The 20250-nt window shown below is 39.3% G+C and overlaps 1 protein-coding gene across 1 annotated transcript in view; it reads right to left on the minus strand.

Annotated features, from left to right (window-relative positions):
- Positions 1-20250, minus strand: part of LOC111161342 (RecQ like helicase) — a 58000-nt gene that overhangs the window by 26198 nt on the left and 11552 nt on the right. Inside the window, exons 2-5 of the mRNA XM_022524934.1 lie at positions 10241-10464; positions 8922-9150; positions 7647-7826; positions 5449-5555 (exon numbers count right to left, since the gene is read on the minus strand). Coding sequence (XP_022380642.1) covers positions 5449-5555; positions 7647-7826; positions 8922-9150; positions 10241-10464 — 740 coding nt within the window. The remainder of the gene's footprint in view (positions 1-5448; positions 5556-7646; positions 7827-8921; positions 9151-10240; positions 10465-20250) is intronic.

A 20250-nucleotide genomic window follows, 5' to 3' on the forward strand; every position in this document is an offset into this window, starting at 1 on the left:
AAGAGGTCACAGGCAACACTACAGAAATACAATTAAATGAGAATTTATGAAAAATTATAGGCCAACAAACTAGGCAATCTGGAAGAAATGGATAAATTCCTAGAAACATACAAACTACAAAAGCTGAAACAGGAAGAAACAGAAAATTTAAACAGATCCATAACCAGCAAAGACATTGAATCAGTAATCCACTATTTCCCAACAAACAGAAGTCCAAGGCCAGATGGTTTCCCAAGAGAATTCTACCAGACCTTTTTTTTTTTTTTTTTTAAGAGAGAGAGATCACAAGTAGGCAGAGAGAGAGGAGGAAGCAGGTTCCCCACCGAGCAAAGAGTCCGATGTGGGGCCCAATCCCAGGACCCCAAGATCATGACCTGAGCTGAAGGCAGAGGCCCAACCCACTGAGCCACCCAGGCACCCTCTACTAGACATTTAGAAGAAAAGTTAATACTTATTCTTCTCATATTATTCCTAAAACAGAAATGGAAGGAAAACTTCCAAACTCATTCTACAAGGCCAGTATGACCTTGATTCCAAAACCAAAGACCCCACTAAAAAGAAAATTACAGACCAATATCCCTGAACAAGGATCCAAAAATTCTCAATAAGATACTAGCAAATTGAATCCAATAGTGCATTAAAAGAGTTATTCACCATGATCAAGTGGGATTTATTCCCGGGTTGCAGGGCTGGTTCAATATTCGTAAATCAATCAACGTGATATACCACATTAACATAAGAAAGCATAAGAACCATATGATCTTCTCAACAGATGTAAAAAATGCATTTGACAAAATATAGCATCCATTCTTGATAAAAATCCTCAATGAAGTAGGGGTAGATGGAACATACCTCACTATCATAAAGACCATGTAAGAAAGACCCACAGCTAATACCATCCTTAATGGGGAAAAGCTGAGAGTTTTCCCCTATGGTCAGAATCAAGATAGAGATATTCACTTTTAAGCATTACTATTTAGCATAGTAAGGGAAGTCCTAGCCTCAGCAATCAGATAAGAATAAGAAATAAAAGACATCCAAATCGGTAAGAAAGAGGTCAATCTTTCAGTATGTGCAAATGACATGATACTCTATGTAGAAAACCCAAAAGACTTCACAAAAAATTGCCAGAACTTGGTGATCACAGCTTTGTAGTAAAGCCTGAAATCAGGTAACGTGATGCCCCCAGTTTTATTTTTGTTTTTCAACATTTCCTTAGCGATTCGGGGTCTCTTCTGATTCCATACACATTTTTGGATTATTTGCTCCAGCTCTTTGAAGAATACCGGTGGAATTTTGATTGGAATGGCATTAAAAGTATAGATTGCTCTAGGCAGTATAGACATTTTAACAATGTTTATTCTTCTGATCCAAGAGCATGGAATGGTCTTCCATCTTTTTGTGTCTTCTTCAATTTCTTTCATGAGTGTTCTGTAGTTCCTCAAGTACAGATCCTTTACCTCTTTGGTTAGGTTTATTCCCAGGTATCTTATGGTTCTTGGTGCTATAGTAAATGGAATCGATTCTCTAATTTCCCTTTCTGTATTTTCATTGTTAGTGTATAAGAAAGCCACTGATTTCTGTACATTGACTTTGTATCCTGCCACAAAGTCAATGTACAGAAATCAGTGATCACCAAGACAGCAAGTACTGGCATAAAAACAGACACATAGACCAGTGGAACAGAGCAGAGAGCCCAGATATGGACCCTCAACTCTATGGTCAAATAATCTTCGACAAAACAGGAAAAAATATACAGTGGAAAAAAGACAGTCTCTTCAATAAATGGTGCGGGGAAAATTGGACAGCTATATGTAGAAGAATGAAACTCCACCATTCTCTTACACCGTACACAAAGATAAACTCAAAATGGATAAAAGACCTCAATGTGAGACGGGAATCCATCAGAATCCTAGAGGAGAACATAGGCAGTAATCTCTTCGATATCAGCCACAGCAACTTCTTTCAAGATATGTCTCCAAAGCCAAAGGAAACAAAAGCCAAAATGAACTTTTGGGACTTCATCAAAATCAAAAGCTTCTGCACAGCAAAGGAAACAGTCAAGAAAACAAAGAGGCAACCCACGGAATGGGAGAAGATATTTGCAAATGACAGTACAGACAAAAGATTGATATCCAGGATCTATAAAGAACTCCTCAAACTCAACACACACAAAACAGATAATCATATCAAAAAATGGGCAGAAGATATGAACAGACACTTCTCCAATGAAGACATACAAATGGCTATAAGACACTTGAAAAAATGTTCATCATCACTAGCCATCAGGGAGTTTCAAATTAAAACCACATTGAGATATCACCTTACACCAGTTAGAATGGCCAAAATTAGCAAGACAGGAAACAACATGTGTTGGAGGGGATGTGGAGAAAGGGGAACCCTCTTACACTGTTGGTGGGAATGCAAGTTGGTGCAGCTTCTTTGGAGAAGAGTGTGGAGATTCCTCAAGAAATTAAAAATAGAACTTCCCTATGACCCTGCAATTGCACTACTGGGTATTTACCCCAAAGATACATATGTCGTGAAAAGAAGGGCCATCTGTACCCCAATGTTTATAGCAGCAATGGCCACGGTTGCCAATCTGTGGAAAGAACCAAGATGCCCTTCAACGGACGAATGGATAAGGAAGATGTGGTCCATATACACTATGGAGTATTATGCCTCCATCAGAAAGGATGAATACCCAACTTTTGTAGCAACATGGACGGGACTAGAAGAGATGATGCTGAGTAAAATAAGTCAAGCAGAGAGAGTCAAGTATCATATGGTTTCACTTATTTGTAGAACATAACAAATAGCATGGAGGACATGGAGAGTTAGGAGAAGGGAGTTGGGGGAAATTGGAAGGGAAGGTGAACAATGAAAGACTATGGACTCTGAAAAACAATCTGAAGGGTTTGAAGAGGTGGGGGGGTGGGAGGTTGGGGGAACCAGGTGGTGGGTATCAGAGAGGGCACGGATTGCATGGAGCACTGGGTGTGGTACAAAAACAATGAATACTGTTATGTTGAAAATAAATTTTTAAAAATCATAAAAAAAATTGCTAGAACTAATACATCAATTAAGCAAAGTCACAGGATATAAAAGCAATGTAGGGAAATTCATTCCATTTCCATACACCAATAATGAAACAACAGAAAAAGAAATCAAGGAATCAATCCCATTTACAATTGTACCAAAAACCATAAGATACCTAGGAATAAACATAACCAAAGAAGTAAAGGATCTGTACTCGGAAAACTATAAAGACTTAAAAAGAAATTGAAGAGGACACAAAGAAATGGAAAAACATTCCATGCTCATGGACTGGAAGAAAATTGTTAAAATGTCTATACAATCCAATGCAATCTACATATTTAATGTAATCCTTACCAAAATTTTTTTAGCATTTTTCTAGCTAATTTTTTAGCATTTTTCCCAGAGCTAGAACAAACAATCTTAAAATTTGTATGGAACCACAAAAAAAACCCCAAATAGCTAACCAACCCTGAAAAAGAAAACCAAAACTGGAGGTATCGTGATTCCAGATTTCAAGTTATATTACAAAGCTGTAGTCATCAAGACAGTATGGTACTAGCACAAAAAAAGACACATCGATCAATGAAATGGAACAGAAAACCCAGAAATGGACCCACAAATCTATGTTCAACTAATCTCTGACAAAGCAGGAAAAAGTATCCAATGGAGAAAAGACATGGGAAAACTGGAAGGCAACATGCAGAAGAATGAAACTGGACCACTTCATTACACCATACACAAAAATAAATTAAAAAGGGATGAAGGACCTAAATGTAAGTAAGAAACCGTTCAAATCCTAGAGGAGAACACAGTCAGCAAAGTCTTTGACATCAGCCATAGCCACTTCTTCCTAGACACAACACCAGAGGCAAGGGAAACAAAGGAAAAATAAACCACTGGGACTTCATCATGATAAAAAGCTTCTGCACACCAAAGGCAACAATCAACAAAACTAAAAGGCAGTTTATGGAATGGAAGATGATATCTGCAAATGATATATCTGATAAAGGGTTAGTATTCAAAATTTATAAAGAACTTATCAAGCTCAACACCCAAAAATCTGATTAAGAAATGAGTAGTAGGCATGAACAGACTTTTTCAAAGAAGACTTCCAGATGGCTAACAGACACATGGAAAGACGCTCAACGTCACTCATCATTGGGGAAATACAAATCAAAACCATGATGAATTACCGTCTCACACCTGTCAGAATGGTTACAATTAACAACATAAGAAACAACAGGTATTGGTGAGGATGGGAGAAAGGGGAGTCCTCTTGCACTGTTGGTAGGGCTGCAAACTGGTATAGCCACTGTAGAAAACAGTACGGAGGTTTCTCAAAAAGTTAAAAATAGAATGACCCTATGATCCAGCAACAGTGCTGCTAGGTATTCACCCAAAGGATAATACAGATTCAAAGGGGTACATGAACCCTGATATGTACACCAGCATTATCAACAACAGCCAAACTATGGAAAGAGACCAAATGTCCATCAACTGATGAACAGATAAAGATGATGTGTGTGGGTGTGTGTGTGTCTGTGTGTGTACATGTATGTACAATGGGATATTACTCAGCCATCAAAAAGAATGAAATCTTGCCATTTTCAAGGATGTGGATGGAGCTAGAGTGTCCTATGCTAAATAAGTCAGTCAGAGAAAGACAAATACCATATGGTTTTACTCATATGTGGAATTTAAGAAACAAAACAGGGGTGAGTGACTGGGTGGCTCAGTTGGTTGAGCATCTGACTCTTGGTTTCCACTCAGGTCATGATCTCTGGGTCGTGGGATCGAGTCCCGCATCAAGCTCTGTGCTAAGCAGGGTGTCTGTTGAAGCATGCTCTCTCAATCTCTCTCTCTATGTCCCTGTGCCCCTCCCCCTGCTTGCACTCATTCTCTCTCTAAAACAAACAAATCTTAAAAAAAAAAAAAAGAAGAAACAACAGATGAACATGTGGGGGGAGGGGGAAGAGAGGGAAACAAACCATAAGAGACTCTTAACCACAGAGACAAACTGAGGGCTGATAGAGGGAGGTGGGTAGGGGATGGGCTAGATGGGTGATAGCCACTAAGAAGAGCATTTCTTATGATGAGGACTGGGTGTTGTATATAAGTGATAAACCACTGAATTCTACTCCTGAAACCAATATTGCACTATGTTAACTAGAACATAAATAAAAACCTGAATACATACACACACACACACACACACACACACACACACACCATTCTTAGCTCACAGACCATATAAAAATAGGCAGTGGGCTAACACTGGCCCATCAACAGTAGTTTGCAACTTCCAGATATAGTTATTTTATAATGTTATAACTAACTCAGTAGAAACCAAGGCTCCTACATCAGTGAAGAGTTAAAAAAAAAAAAAAAAAAAGAGCCACAGAAGCATACCTTAGAACTAGAAGCATTTAACATGGTAGCTGAAATTCCTAATTGTTTTAAAACCATTAACTGGTCTTCCATAAGAGAGATCAATGGGCAAATCACAAGGGTAAAACCTAAAAGAGAAAGTATGTACTTTAAATTTTACACTACCTCGAGAATAAGTTTCAACCACTCACCTGAGAGCATCACAACATCAATATACTACCTATTTCTCATCCTCATTAATAGAAGAGATAGATATAAATAAGTGACCATTAGCCAACTAAGCAAATATAAGATTAGACAGAAATCTCTTCCCTATTCAATATTATAAAAATAAAAACATATCATTCTGAATTTTTACTTATCATTATTGGACATATTAGCAAAATATTGTAAATCTAGTCAAATACTGTCCAGTTATATGAGGAAAAAGTTATTCCAAGGCTTTCCAAAGAAAACACAGCAACCTGTATAATTACAATTGATAGTGACTTGAGTATTCTTCTACTTACTGTACCAGATTAATACATGCTGAGTAGAAATCAGTGATCAGTTTACTGACTGAATGAAATGCTGATAGTATATCCCCTTTCTCTTATTACTGAAATTGTGCACAGCTGTTAAGAGTTATTCTACATTAACTTATGTCTCCATAGATTGTTCCTTAAAATAACCTGAGACAGAGAGCAGACCAATTAAAAAATAGACTCAGATTCAGATTTTAACAGGGATTTGCCATCTCAAATACTCTCTCTGCTGTATTTTCACATTCTCCTTCAACAGCGGTACCTTCTCATTATATTTAAACACGGGCAAGCCCTCTCATCTTTAAAACACCCTGGATATCTAATTTAGGGCCCCCTCTTTCTCCCTGCATAACAATTCTTTGCAAAGACTGTCCCATTCACTAGTTCTACTTCCTCAACTCATCTTCCCTCTCTCTCCATTGCCACAGAAGTTCTTTCTCCAAATGTATCCTATTTCAGTGAGCAACTTTGCCATTTATCCTAGCATAGAATTTGGACATCATTCTAGACTATCCCTTCTCCTACCACCCCCACCACCATACATACAATGAAAACAAGTCCTACTGAATCTACCTCCTAATTATTTCTAGAATTCCTCTATCTTCTAAAGCACAATCCTAACTAGTCTCTTACCTACATAAAACCCTTCAATGGTTTCCCACTAATCTAGGTTTTTATAATACCTTTCAAGATTCTTTCCACAAGTCTTGTCCCTCACTGCCTGCCACAATGAAATTCTTCCAGGTTACTAAATACCCCCTACCATGCATGTTCTTAGTTCTGGGCTCAGAAATACTGCTCCCCTGCACGAACACTCTTCCTTACTCCCCTGTTCTAGCTTTGCCTACTGATCCTTCAACTTTTAACTTAAATGCCACACTGGCAGGACAGCTTTCTCTAACAGCCCCTAGGCCAGATCTTTGTACTAACTTAATTCCCTATTAAAATCTCTATCACAAAACCTTTATTGCAATTGCTTACAATAACCTATTCTCTAAACGGGGGTCAATACACTAAGGACTAGCTGCTTGTCTGGGTAATTCAAGTTTTAATGGAACACAGGCACATCCATTAGTTTACATGCTGTCCAAGGCTACTTTCATGCTATAATGGCAGAGTTCGGTAGCTGCCACAGAGATCATATGGACCACACCTATCCCATTTACTGACTGGCTCTCTAAAGGACAGTCTTCTGACCCCTGCTCTATACCCTTGCTAGTCCCCAAACAGCAGCATCAGTTTCACCTGGAAGCCTGTTAGACATGCAAGATTGTGGGTCCCACACAAAATCAGAATTTGCATGTTAATCACATCACCAGTGATTCTTACACGTTACAGTTTGAGAAAGCACTACTTTATACCACGAACTCTATGAAAACTAGAACTTTGCCCGTTTTGATCACTAGTCTTACCTCCCGTGCTTAACACCAGAGCCGACACTCAATAAAGATCTGGTACTAGAATCCAGGCCCACTGATTTTTAATTATGTTTTAAGAACAAGATAAAAGAACTAATTCCACTCAAAGTCTCTAACAGTCTCTCTTTAAATGAACCCTTCAAAATGTCTATTAACATAAAGATAAAATAAAAATGCACTTGGTTTTTACACAGGTATGATTAGAAATTATTTTTTTTAAAGAATTAAAAGAGAAATGGCATTTCTTCAACTTAAATGAATCTTTATTAATACATACCGTCCGAACATAATGCTGGTAATTGGTAGCATAAGCTCTTTCCACCTCCCGTAGGCATAACAAGAAATACCTCCTTTCCAGACATTGTTACATTAATAGTTTCAAGCTGAAGCAGTCTGAACTTCTGCAGTTTAAAGACATTCTGCAGAACATCTTTAACTTTACCAGACCAGGGAAAATCTAGACAGAGAAAAGTAAGTTACATATATTAGAACTATTTAGGATTATAAATGAGATAAAAACATGAATGGCCGCTTTTATACTAGAGAAAAACAGGTTAGAATTTATATAAGACTTTAAATACTATTAACAATTTAATTTTTATACTGACAATTTTGAGATTAGTTTAGCTCACAAAGCTAAGCAAAAACACATTTAATGATATATAAGAAACAGTACATCAAAAAAAATGAAAACATTTGCCAGCTGAGAATTAACCTACAAATAAGAGGAAAGTACTTGACAGGTATTCAAAAAACAATCTGAATGTTGGGGCACCTGGGTTGCTCAGTGGGTTAAGCCTCTGCCCTCGGCTCAGGTCGTGATCCCAGGGTCCTGGGATCGAGCCTCGCATCAGGCTTTCTGCTTATTTGGGAGCCTGCGTCCTCCTCTCTCTCTCTCTCTCCGCCTGCCTCTCTGCCTACCTGTGATCTCTGTCTGTCAAATAAATAAATAAAATCTTTAAAAAAAAAAACAAAACAATCTGAATGTTGATCAGGGAATTCATAGTATCATAAAAATCTCAAATATCAAGTTAACAATTATATGGAATTAATGTAAATATCTTGTTTAGAAGTGAATCCCTGGAAATCAAGGCCCATAAAAGCATTGCAATTTTAGAGTCAGTATTCCATTTGAATGTGATAGCTAGTGATAAACATGATGGTTGGCAAGATCTTGAATCAAGAAAGGTGTGTTCACTAGGGCAGGAAAATAAACTAGACTTTGGCAAGAAGTCTGAATCTATTTTTTTTTTTCTTAATGGTTTAATTTTCTTCTAGTTAAAATTTTACAAATTTAGTTAAAAATCTTTTCCAAGCATTGACTGATGCTGTTAGAACTATATTTGGAAAAAAATAATGAAGTCTGAAAAATAAAGTTTCATTCAAAAAGAACATGAGTAAGAATGGTTTGCCTACTGGCTTCCCATGCCCCTTAAAAGAGTGGCCAGTTTCCCTCTAAGCCAATGGAAAGCACTGATCCACGAACAATGATTTAACTCCTACATAAAGAAACAAATTAGAAACAAAACTAGCAAAGAAAAACAGAGTAAACCTTCTTTATTCCAAGCAGCAGGTGAAGAATCCCATTCACTGCTTTCCCCAGCATCAGGAGCCTCTAAATGCTGCTTTATTCGGTTTGTTAGGATGTTCTTTTTCTGAATAAGCTCTTGTTGCCTTTCCAAAAGCTCCTGAATTTGAATGTCTACTGCATGTAGCTCGTTGGTTATAGAATCCAATTCTTCAGTTAGACCTGTAAGGAAGGGAAAAAAAAGATACAATGACTAAATAATTAGTTTTAGGTTTCCCTACTGATTTTTGGATATTCCTCACCATTGAAATTACAGACACTTATAGTAGTAGAGCAGGGTAGTTAAGGGCATGTGTGTTGGGAGTCACACAGACCTGAGTTAAATCTTAGGTCCCCTTCTTAGCTCAGGCTAAGTACTTAAGTGAGCCTCAATTTCCCCATCTGGAAAATGGGGATAATATCTAGCTTTCATAGTATTGTTTTAAAGAATTAAGTGAGATAACATATGGAAAGTTATTAACATAGTATCTGGCACACAGCTGTGCATTTAATTAAAGATCATTGTTACTTTTACAGTGTTGTGGGACAGTGGTACAACAATCTTCTAAGTCATTTAAGTAAAGTGATCAGACTTTGAAACAAAAAGAAGGCATTTTAAAGTAATCCCCTAGGGGCGCCTAGGTGGCTCAGTGGGTTAAGCCTCTGCCTTCAGCTCAGGTCATGATCTCAGGGTCCTGGGATTGAGTGCCAAGTCGGGCTCTCTGCTCGGCAGGGAGCCTGTTTCCTCCTCTGTCTGCCTGCCTCTCTGCCTACTTGTGATCTCTGTCAAGTAAATAAATAAAAATCTTTTTTAATAAACAAAAAATAAAGTTATCCCCTAACTACTTAGATAATATCTCACAAAAACACTCATATCTGGGTTCGTATGTTAGCATGATAAAGAGTCGGGATTAGAAACAAGCTGATATAACAATTAAAGGAGAAATCAAGTGTGCTACCGTAAATGACATTATAATTCCATTGTAACTAATTTGTAAAGCAACCTTCTAAGCCATCCGAGTATTAAAGCCAAAGTGAGATTATGTTTGACACAATAGAAACTGAAAAATTTTTAAAGATGTCCTTGGTGCTTTCTAAAACATCAATCTGCATTAATCCAGTTTGAAGGCTGGAAATTTTCATAAAATGAAACCTCATGGTTATGATTTAAAATAGGATGCTATGGTGGCTTTGCATTATACCAACTACCTGAACTGCCTTCCCTGAAATATTCTGGGTTAGGAGTGGCCACAAGTGAACTCTTGGAGCTGGAAGGTAGAAATGAAAGAGAAGCCACCTTTTACATTACATTCAGATGGTGGGCATAATGTCAGGTGCTGCTGGGGCTCATTCATTCTTGGCAGGTGGCAGAAGCCAGTTCCTCCATCTCCTGCTGAATCTCTTTGGGGCAGCAGGATGGCCCACAGCTTCTTCAGCTTCCCTGAATCGTTGGCCACGTTCCTGTACAATTTCCTATGGCAAATGCGCCAGCTCTTCTGCAGGGCACCAGCATCTTGGCAATCAGAGCCTTGGAGGCAACGACACACCAACACGAGTGCAAGAGAGAACCAGACAGGTTCTATTTTCTGCTCACTGGCTTCAGCTCTTTTTTACCCTGCCACACTTGTGCTCCATCTTCGTCTCTACTGCTAGCACTGCTGACTTCGGGACCAGTAATGGACTGCTTAACCACATGCCATGATCATGTAGGAACTGACTCCTATAAAACCCTTATATCACTCACAATGATTCAGCTTCTCTAAATGAACCCTAACCAACACCAAATGTTGTTCCTGAGGAAAAGAAAGTTAAAAGTAGGTTCTCTAAATTGCTTCTATGCCACCTATTAAAGGCATTAATGACCCCTTCAGTGGTAAAAGGGACAGTGGTATTCCATGACACACAGTAGACAAAGTTATGTGAATTATAATCTAGACACCAGTAATTAAGTTATCTAGAGAGCGAAAGGCTCTGGGTGACCAAGTGTTTGCTGTTACAGAACATTTTTTGAGAATAATGGGGTTGACTGCCCCCTCCTAAATATACTGAAGAACCTGAGAGAAATGCAGGATCTGCATAAAGAGACCTCAAAGTCTCTATGACTGTCCTAAAAGAACCCCTTATCTCCTTTGGCTACCGCGCCAAGATTACCAAATACCAACATTTTGCAGGGGCTGAATTACAATGCAAACTGAACTCCCAACCTTGCACAGACTCTTAAGTTAAAGTTAAGGCACTGATTAGGAAGAAGTGAGACTCTGCAATTGGGAAGGGAACATCTGGGCAGATTCCAATGGGGCAGGCAGGGGACCTTAAAACACTAAATTCTGCCAAGTCTCTCTTGCCCTTCCTCTTCTTTCTCAGTCTCCTCCTGTCCGAATGCCTATGATAGTTTTTGGTTTGGTTTGGTTTGGTTTGGTTTGGTTTGGTTTTTTTAACAGTGGCCTTGTAAGGAAGGGACTGCAAAGGCCTACTAAGAATCTGCCCTGCCACCTCTCAGTGCTTCAAGACCTAGGAAGCCCTAGACAATAATGTACAAATGACTGACACATGAAAAGACATGAAACACACCAAGAGTTGCACTTGCCAATATATATAAGCATTCCTCATTTTACTGTGCTTCACTCTACTGCATTTTGGAGATACCGAGCTTTTTAAGAAATTGAAAGTTTGTGGCAACTTGTTAAGCTAGTCTACGGGCGCCATTTTTCTAACACTCTTTGCTCACTTCATGTCACATTTTGGTAACTTCTGCAATTTTTGAAACTTTTTCACTATTAGTACAATTGTCATGGTAATCTGTGATCAGTACTCTTTGATACTACTACTGTAATTGCTTTGGGGAACCACAAACTACACCCATATAGGACAGCAAACTTAATAATAGGGGTAATTTTTTACTTTCAAGACTTATTTTTTATAATATAGGTTTCGTAAGGCTATAACTGCCTCAGCTAGTGCTTGCTCTGATGGATCTGGGCAAAATCAACTGAAAACCTCTGGAAAGGATTGTCACTCTAGATGCCATTCAGAAAATTCATGATTCATGGAAAGAGGTTAAAATATCAACATTAACAGAAGTTTGGAAGAAGTTGATTCCACCCTCATGGATGACTTGGAGATTTCAAGATTTCACTGGTGGAAACAGCAAGAGAACTGGAATTAGAAGTGCGGCCTGAAGATGTGACTGAATTGCTGCATTCTCATGACAAAACTTTAAATGAGCAAAGAAAGTAGTTCCTTTTTTTTTTTTTTAATGTGTATTCCAATTAACTTTTTCTGTCATTGATTTTTTAAAAAATCAACATATAATGTATTATTTGCCCCAGGGGTACAGGTCAGTGAATCATAAGGCTTACACATTTCAAAGCACTCACCATAGCACATACCCTCCCCAGTGTCCATAACCCAGCTACCCCATCCCTACCTCCCCAACCCCTCCAAGCAACCCTCAGTTTGTTCTGTGAGATTAAGCATCTCTTATGGTTTGTCTCCCTCCCAAGAAAGTAGTTTCTTGAGATGGAATCTAGTCCTAGTGAAAATGCTGTAAAGACTGTTGAAATGACAACAAAGGATTTAGAATATTACATAAACTTAAATGATAAAGTAGCAATAGCAGGTTTTGAGAGGATGGACTCCAATTTTGATAGTTCTACTGTGGCAAAAATGCTATCACATGTACAGAGAAATCATTCATGGAAGGAAAAAAAATCTATCAATGTGGTAAACTTCACCGTTGTGTTATTTTAAGAAATTGCAACCGCCACCTTGATCAGTCAGCAGCCATCAACATCAAGGAAAGACCCTCCACTAGCAAAAACATAAGACTCACCGAAAACTCTGATGATAGCTAGCATTTTTCAGCAATAAAACATTTTTTAAAGTTTTTTTTTAATCATTTGAGAGAGAGAGAACACAAACAAGGGGGAGGAGCGGAGGGAGAGGGAGAAGCAGACTCTCCACTGAGCAGGGAGCCCAATGTGGGGCTTGATCCCAGGACCCAGGGATCATGACCTGAGCCAAAGGCAGATGCTTAACCAACTGAGCCACCAAGGCGCCCCAGCAATAAAGTATTTTTAATTAAGTTATGAACATTGTTGCTTAAGATACTCTACTGCACACTTAACAGACCACAGGATAGTGTAAACATAATTTTTACATGTACCGGGAGATCAAAAAATTATTTGACTTGTTTTACTGTGAAACTGGCTTTACTGCAATGGTTGGAAACAAACCCATAATATCACTGAGGTATCCCTGTATCAACGGAAAAGTAGGGAATATGTGTGAGAATAGATTCCTAAGGTACAAAATAAGATATTAAATGAAGCTAAATTTACAGATATGGACTCAATATGAAATTGTGGTTTAGGGGTACTGGGTGGCTCGGTCAGTTAAGCATCTGCCTTTGGCTCAGGTCATGATCCCAGAGTCCTGAGATCGAGCCCCACATTGGGCTCTCTGCCCAGCAGAGAGCCTGCTTCTCCCTTTCCCTCTGCCTGCTGCTCCCCCGTCTTGTGCACTCGCTCGCACGCTCTCTCTCTCTATGCCAAATAAATAAAATCTTTAAAAAAAAAAATCCACTGTGGTTTAGTGCATTAAATACAGTGGCCAGGAGTGGCTCTAATAATTTACTTAGTTGGTTGGCAGAAACCTGGCTGAAAGATGAATATCAGAAAGTTGGGATGGAATACCACAGGTGTAGATTCCAATGATACTGAAGAGCTAGAACTTCCTGGGTGTACACTAAAGGAGGGGATCCAGAGGCTTCAGGAGATGGGAATGCTAGAGGAGATTATCAGGCAGACTGACTATCCACTCTCCTGCTGTCCCCCAGGATGATCCAGAGGACATTCCTTTCACCAAGGCTGAGAAATATATTCATATATTCATGAGGGCCTCCCCACCCTGGCATCCCTGAAGAGCTCTTCAAGGCTGTTCTCTGTAAACTAGGAATGACAGCGGGGGAAGTACTGCCTTTAAACTAGACTAAATGAGTCAATGAGAATGATGGATTCCAAGGTATGGTAGTTAATGGTAGCAATTCAGTTCACAACCAGAGAAAAGGTACATGTGGTTGCTATAATAGGCAACATAGCAGAAGCAGTAAACAGAATAGTCTGAACCACAGACAACTCAGAATTGGTTAGCTGACCATGATGTCTTTGAAACAGATTGATTTAAAAATGCAGAATACAAAGCCCTGATTCCAGTACACATAAGTTTGACTCGAATCACTACAAGAGTCACGGTCTTCAACCAGTTCCCAGAAATAAGTCAATATATAGATCCAGAGTCCCTTTAATAAAGTGGAGGTTGGACCCCTTTGAGGAAGGCCTCTATTATACAACTAAAAATTTATGTGGTAAATCTTCACACCACTGTTCTCCAGAGCAACTTATCAGGGTAACTGTGTAGTGGGGAAGGAAAATAACTTCTCAGAAATTATTGGACATTAACTCTTAACTGATAGTTCCTGGACAACTAAAATGTCATGGTGATCAACCAGTGAGAACAGGGACTGGACTTATCCAAGTCACATGATCAGTGCTGTTTTCCTCAGGTCCATCACACAGAGGGCTCAGGAGATTCTTTAACCCATTCTGTGGTTATTTCCGCAGTTCCAGATTGTATAGCTCTCAGCTTCCGATTCAAGATGGCAACATAGGAAGAGCCTGAACTCATCTCCTCCAGAGACACAACAAATTAACAGAGCAATTCCTCCTAAAGAAGAATGGGGGATGGACTGCACACCCTAACAAAGGATACACCCCCCCCCCACCCTCCTCGAATGTTGTGGAACTGCAGTGGGAGGGATAGCACTGAGGGGCTGTAAGCAGATTCATCTGCCCTGGGACACAGAAAAAAAGCCACAGTTTGAGAGGGAAACTAGGAAATAAAGGAACCAGCCTTAGGACCCTACTAAATGGCGGGGCAGCTCTTAGAACTCTCTCCAGATCTGAGGGGCTGGCAAGTGCCATGGTTTAGGTTCCCAGTTCACCTTGACAGCATAGACAGGAGCAGGTTTCAGATGCCATTGCTGGCCTGCTGCCTCAATGAGCCCCGGGCCACACCAGCCCTGGATCTTCTGGGACACAGGAAAAAGGGCCACAGTTTAAAAGAACAACTAGAATATAAAGGATCCAAGCCCTAGAATTCCACCAAATGGCAGAAAAGCTGCTGGAAATCTCTCTGGATTGGAGGAGTTGGTGAGTGCCAGAGTTTACATTCCCCTCGACCTTGATTATGTGAATGGGAGCACAGTCCAGGCACCCTAGCTGACCTACTGCCTCAGTGAGCCCTGGGCCCCTAGCCCACATCATTCCAAGACATCCTACCAAGGCAGCCATAGTGCAATGTATGCTAGGATACTTCTGGTCAGCACTCACTACAGCTAAAGCCATCTTGCCAAAGTAACACAGGCACAAAGCACCCTGAACAATCCAGACCTGCACCATATTGGCTCCATACGACTTGCTGGAATACCATGGTGCACACCACCCCATGACTTCCTGGCTCATGCTCTCTTCCACTCCAGCCACCCTACAAGAGCACCACTTACACAGAGTGCCACAGGAACACTGGCTTGCCCTCACCCTCGCTACTGCTGCCCTGCCAGGGCACACCCTAATGGAATGTCCTGGGACCCCCCCAACACACACACTGTCTCTGTTCCAGGAGCCCTGCCAAGATGCCACATGTGCATGTGCCTCAGTATAACCAGCTCATGTCCACTTCAGGTCCAGCCACACCATCCAGGCACCACCTATACTAAATATCCCAATATAAATATAAATACCCTGGCTTGTACCCACTTCAGTTTCAGCTCTCCTGCCAGGGCACCATCTGTACAGAGAGGCCTGGGACTGTCCAGCCAATGCCCAGTTCAGCTCTGGCTATCCAAAGGCAGCACCAGCACAGGCTGCCCCAGAACCCCTGGCCCACACCAGCCAAAGCTCAACCAGCCAATGAAAGTCACCAGACACACAGTCTGCACAGCAGACAACCATACATACACAAGACCATTCCTTCAAGTTTAGGAGAAGTAGCTGTTCTACCTCATTCATAGAAATAAACAAAAAGTCAAAAACATGAGACAGAGGCATATGGTCCAAATAAAACAAGACAAAACCTCAGAAAAAGGACTAAATGAAATGGAAATACCAAATCTACCTAATAAAGAGTTCAAAGTAATGTCATAAAGACGCTCACTGGATTGGAAAGAAGAGTGGGTGAATTCAGTGAGAACCTCAAGAGATACAAAATACAAAAAGAAACCAATCAGAGGTGAAGAACAGAATAACTGAAATAAAAAGATATAGTAGAAGGAACACAATAACCTCAAGCATAATAACATTTGCATGTATAGGGGGTCTCAAAAGCAGAGGAGAAAGAAAAGGGGCAGAAAATTTATTTAAAGGAGTAATAGCTGAAAAATTCCCTAACCTAGAGAAGGAAACAGACATCCAAGTTCAAGAAGCAAAATGAGCCCTTAACAAGATGAACACAAGGAGGGCCATGTCAAGACATATAATAATTAAAATGGCAAACATTAAAGATAAAGAGGGAGTTTTTAAAGGAGCAAGAGAGAAGCAAAAAGTTATATAGAAGGGAAACTCCATAAGACTATCGCTGATTTTTCAGCAGAAATTTTGCAAGCCAAAAGAGAGTGGCATGATACAGTCAAAGTGCTGAAAGGAAAAAAAAAAAACACTAAAACCAAGAATAGTCTACCCAGCAAAGCCATCATTCAGAAGTGAAGAAGAAATAGAGTTTGCAGACAAACAAAGGTAAAAAAAAGAGTTCATCGCTACTAAACTGACCTTATAAGAAATGTTAAACAGAATTCTTCAAGTGGGAAAGAGCAAGTCATAATTACAAGTAAAAAATTATGAAAGGAAAAAATGTTATGAGTGAAACTGAACATACAGTAAGATAATAGAGAAATCCCTTATAAAGCTAGTATAGTTAAAAGACAAAAGTAGTGAAATCAATTTTATCTAAAAAATTAAGGGAAAAAAAGGAACAAGAACCATCTGATACTCTCAATAGATGCTGAAAAAGCATTTAACAAAGTACAGCATTCCTTCCTGATCAAAACTCTTCAAAGTGTAGGCATAGAGGGCACATACCTCAATATTATCAAAGCCATCTATGAAAAACCCACCGCAAATATCATTCTCAATGGGGAAAAACTGAGAGCTTTTCCGCTAAGGTCAGGAACACAGCAGCGATGTCCATTATCAACATAGTACTAGAAGTCCTAGCCTCAGCAATCAGACAACAAAAAGAAATTAAAGGCATCCAAATCAGCAAAGAAGAAGTCAAACTATCACTCTTTGCAGATGATATGATACTATAAATGGAAAACCCAAAGGACTCCACTCCAAATCTGCTAGAACTCATACAGGAATTCAGTAGTCAGGATATAAAATCAATGCACAGAAATCAGTTGCATTTCTCTATACCAACAAGACAGAAGAAAGAGAAATTAAGGAGTCAATCCCATTTACAATTGTACCCAAAATCATAAGATACCTAGGAATAAACCTAACCAAAGAGGCAAAGAATCTATACTCAGAAAACTATAAAGTACTCATGAAAGAAATTGAGGAAGACACAAAGAAATAGAAAAATGTTCATGTTCATGGATTAGAACAACAAATATTGTGAAAATGTCTGTGCTACCTAAGGCAATCTACACGTTTAATGCAATCCCTATCAAAATCCCATCCATTTTTTTTCAAAGAAATGGAACAAATAATCCTAAAATTTATATGGAACCAGAAAAGACCCCAAATAGCCAGAGGAATATTGAAAAGAAAGCCAAAGTTGGTGGCATCATAATTCCAGACTTCAAGCTCTATTACAAAGCAGTCATCATCAAGACAGTATGGTACTGGCACAAAAACAGACACATAGATCAATGGGAACAGAATAGAGAGCCCAGAAATAGACCTTCAACTCTATGGTCAACTAATCTTTGACAAAGTAGGAAAGAATGACCAATGAAAAAAAGACCGCCTCCTCAACAAACGGTGTTGGGAAAATTCGACAGCCACATGCAGAAATATGAAATTTGACCATTTCTTACACCACACACGAAAATAGACTCAAAATGGATATAGGACCTCAAGGTGAGAAAGGAATCCATCAAAATCCTTGAGAGGACAGGGGCAGCAACCTCTTCGACCTCAGCCGCAGCAACTTCTTCCTACGAACATCGCCAAAGGCAAGAGAAGCAAGGGCAAAAATGAACTACTGGGACTTCATCAAGATCAAAAGCTTTTGCACAGCAAAGGAAACAGTTAACAAAACCAAAAGACAACTGACAGAAGGGGAGAAGATATTTGCAAACAACATATCAGATAAAGGGCTAGTATCCAAAATCTGTAAAGAGCTTATCAAACTCAACACCCAAAGAATAATCCAATCAAGAAATAGGCAGAGGACATGAACAGACATTTCTGCAAAGAAGACATCCAGATGGCCAAAAGACACATGAAAAAGTGCTCCACATCACTCGGCATCAGGGAAATACAAATCAAAACCACAATGAGATGCCACCTCACACCAGTCAGAATGGCTAAAATGAACAAGTCAGGAAATGACAGATGCTGGCGAGGATGTGGAGAAAGGGGAACCCTCCTACACTGTTGATGGGAATGCAAGCTGGTGCAACCACTCTGGAAAATAGCACGGAGGTTCCTCAAAATGTTGAAAATAGAGCTACCCTACGACCCAGCAATTGCACTACTGGGTATTTACTCTAAAGATACAAACGTAATGATCCGAAGGGGCACGTGCACTCGAATGTTTATAGCAGCAAGGTCTACAATAGCCAAACTATGTAAAGAACCTAGAAGTCCATCAACAGATGAATGGATAAAGAAGAGGTGATATATATATATACAATGGAATACTATGGAGCCATCAAAAGAAATGAAATCTTGTCATTTGCGATGACATGGATGGAACTCGAGGGTATTATGCTTAGCGAAATAAGTTAATCGGAGAAAGACAACTATCATATGATCTCCCTGATATGAGGAACTGGAGATGTAACGTGCGGGGTTTGGGGGTTGGAAAAGAATAAATGAAACAAGATGTGATCGGGAGGGAGACAAACCATAAGAGACTCTTAAACTCACAAAACAAACTGAGGGTTGCTGGGGGGAGGGGGGGTAGGAAGAGGGTGGTGGGGTTATGGACACTGGGGAGGGTATGTGCTATGGTGAGTGCTGTGAAGTGTGTAAACCTGGCAATTCACGACCTGTACCCCTGGGGTTAATAATATATGTTTATTAAAAAATTAAAAAAAATTTTAAAAAATTTTTAAAAAAAGAATCCCAATTATTACCCCCCAAAAATAAAAAAAATAAAATAAATTAAGGGAAACTCACAAAATAAAGAGATGTAAAATATAACAACACACACATAAAATGTGAGGAAGGATAGTAAAATTGAAGTTCTTTTAGAATGTGTTCAAACTTAAGTGACCATCAACTTAATAAAAATTGCTATACACATAAGATGTTATATATGAACCTCTGGGTAACCACAAAACAAAAACTTCTAGTAGATACATAAATAATAATAATAATAAAAAGAGAGAGCTAAGTATAACACTAAAGAAAACCATCAATCACAGGAAAGAGAGCAAAAGAACAGAGAACAAAGAACCACAACAACCAGAAAACAAGTAATGAAATGGCAGTAAGTATATCTCTATTAATAATTACTTTAATTGTGACTGGTCTAATTGTTCTCAAATCAAAAGATATAGGGTGACTAAATGTATACCAAAAAAAAAAAAAAAAGACCCATCTATATGTCTATATGCTGCCTACAAGAGACTTACTTGGACCTAAAAAGACTAAATGACTGTGAGTAAAGAGATGGAACAAGATATTCCATGCAAACAGAAACAAACTGGAATAATTTTATCATACATAATTTTATCCAACAAAATAGACTTTAAAACAAAGAGTATATTATAAAACGAAGAACGAGGACACCTGGGTGGCTCAGTTGGTTAAGCAGCTGCTCTTGATTTCAACTCAGGTCATGATCTTGTGGTCCTGTGATTGAGCCCTGAGTCAGCTCCGTGCTCAGCCAGAATCTGCTTGAGCCTTCTTTCTCCCCCTCTATCCTTTCCCCTGATCACACATGCGTGTGTGTGTGTGTGTGTGTGTGTGTGTGTGCGCGCGCGCACGCTGTCTCTCGCTCTCAAATAAATAAATCTTAAAAACAAACAAAAAGAACAGAATTACATGACGATAAAGAGATCAATCCAACAAAGGGTATATAGCAA

The sequence above is a fragment of the Enhydra lutris genome, unplaced genomic scaffold (assembly GCF_002288905.1).
Source record: "Enhydra lutris kenyoni isolate GAN:26980312 unplaced genomic scaffold, ASM228890v2 scaffoldscaffold84, whole genome shotgun sequence".
Taxonomy (NCBI): domain Eukaryota; kingdom Metazoa; phylum Chordata; class Mammalia; order Carnivora; family Mustelidae; genus Enhydra; species Enhydra lutris.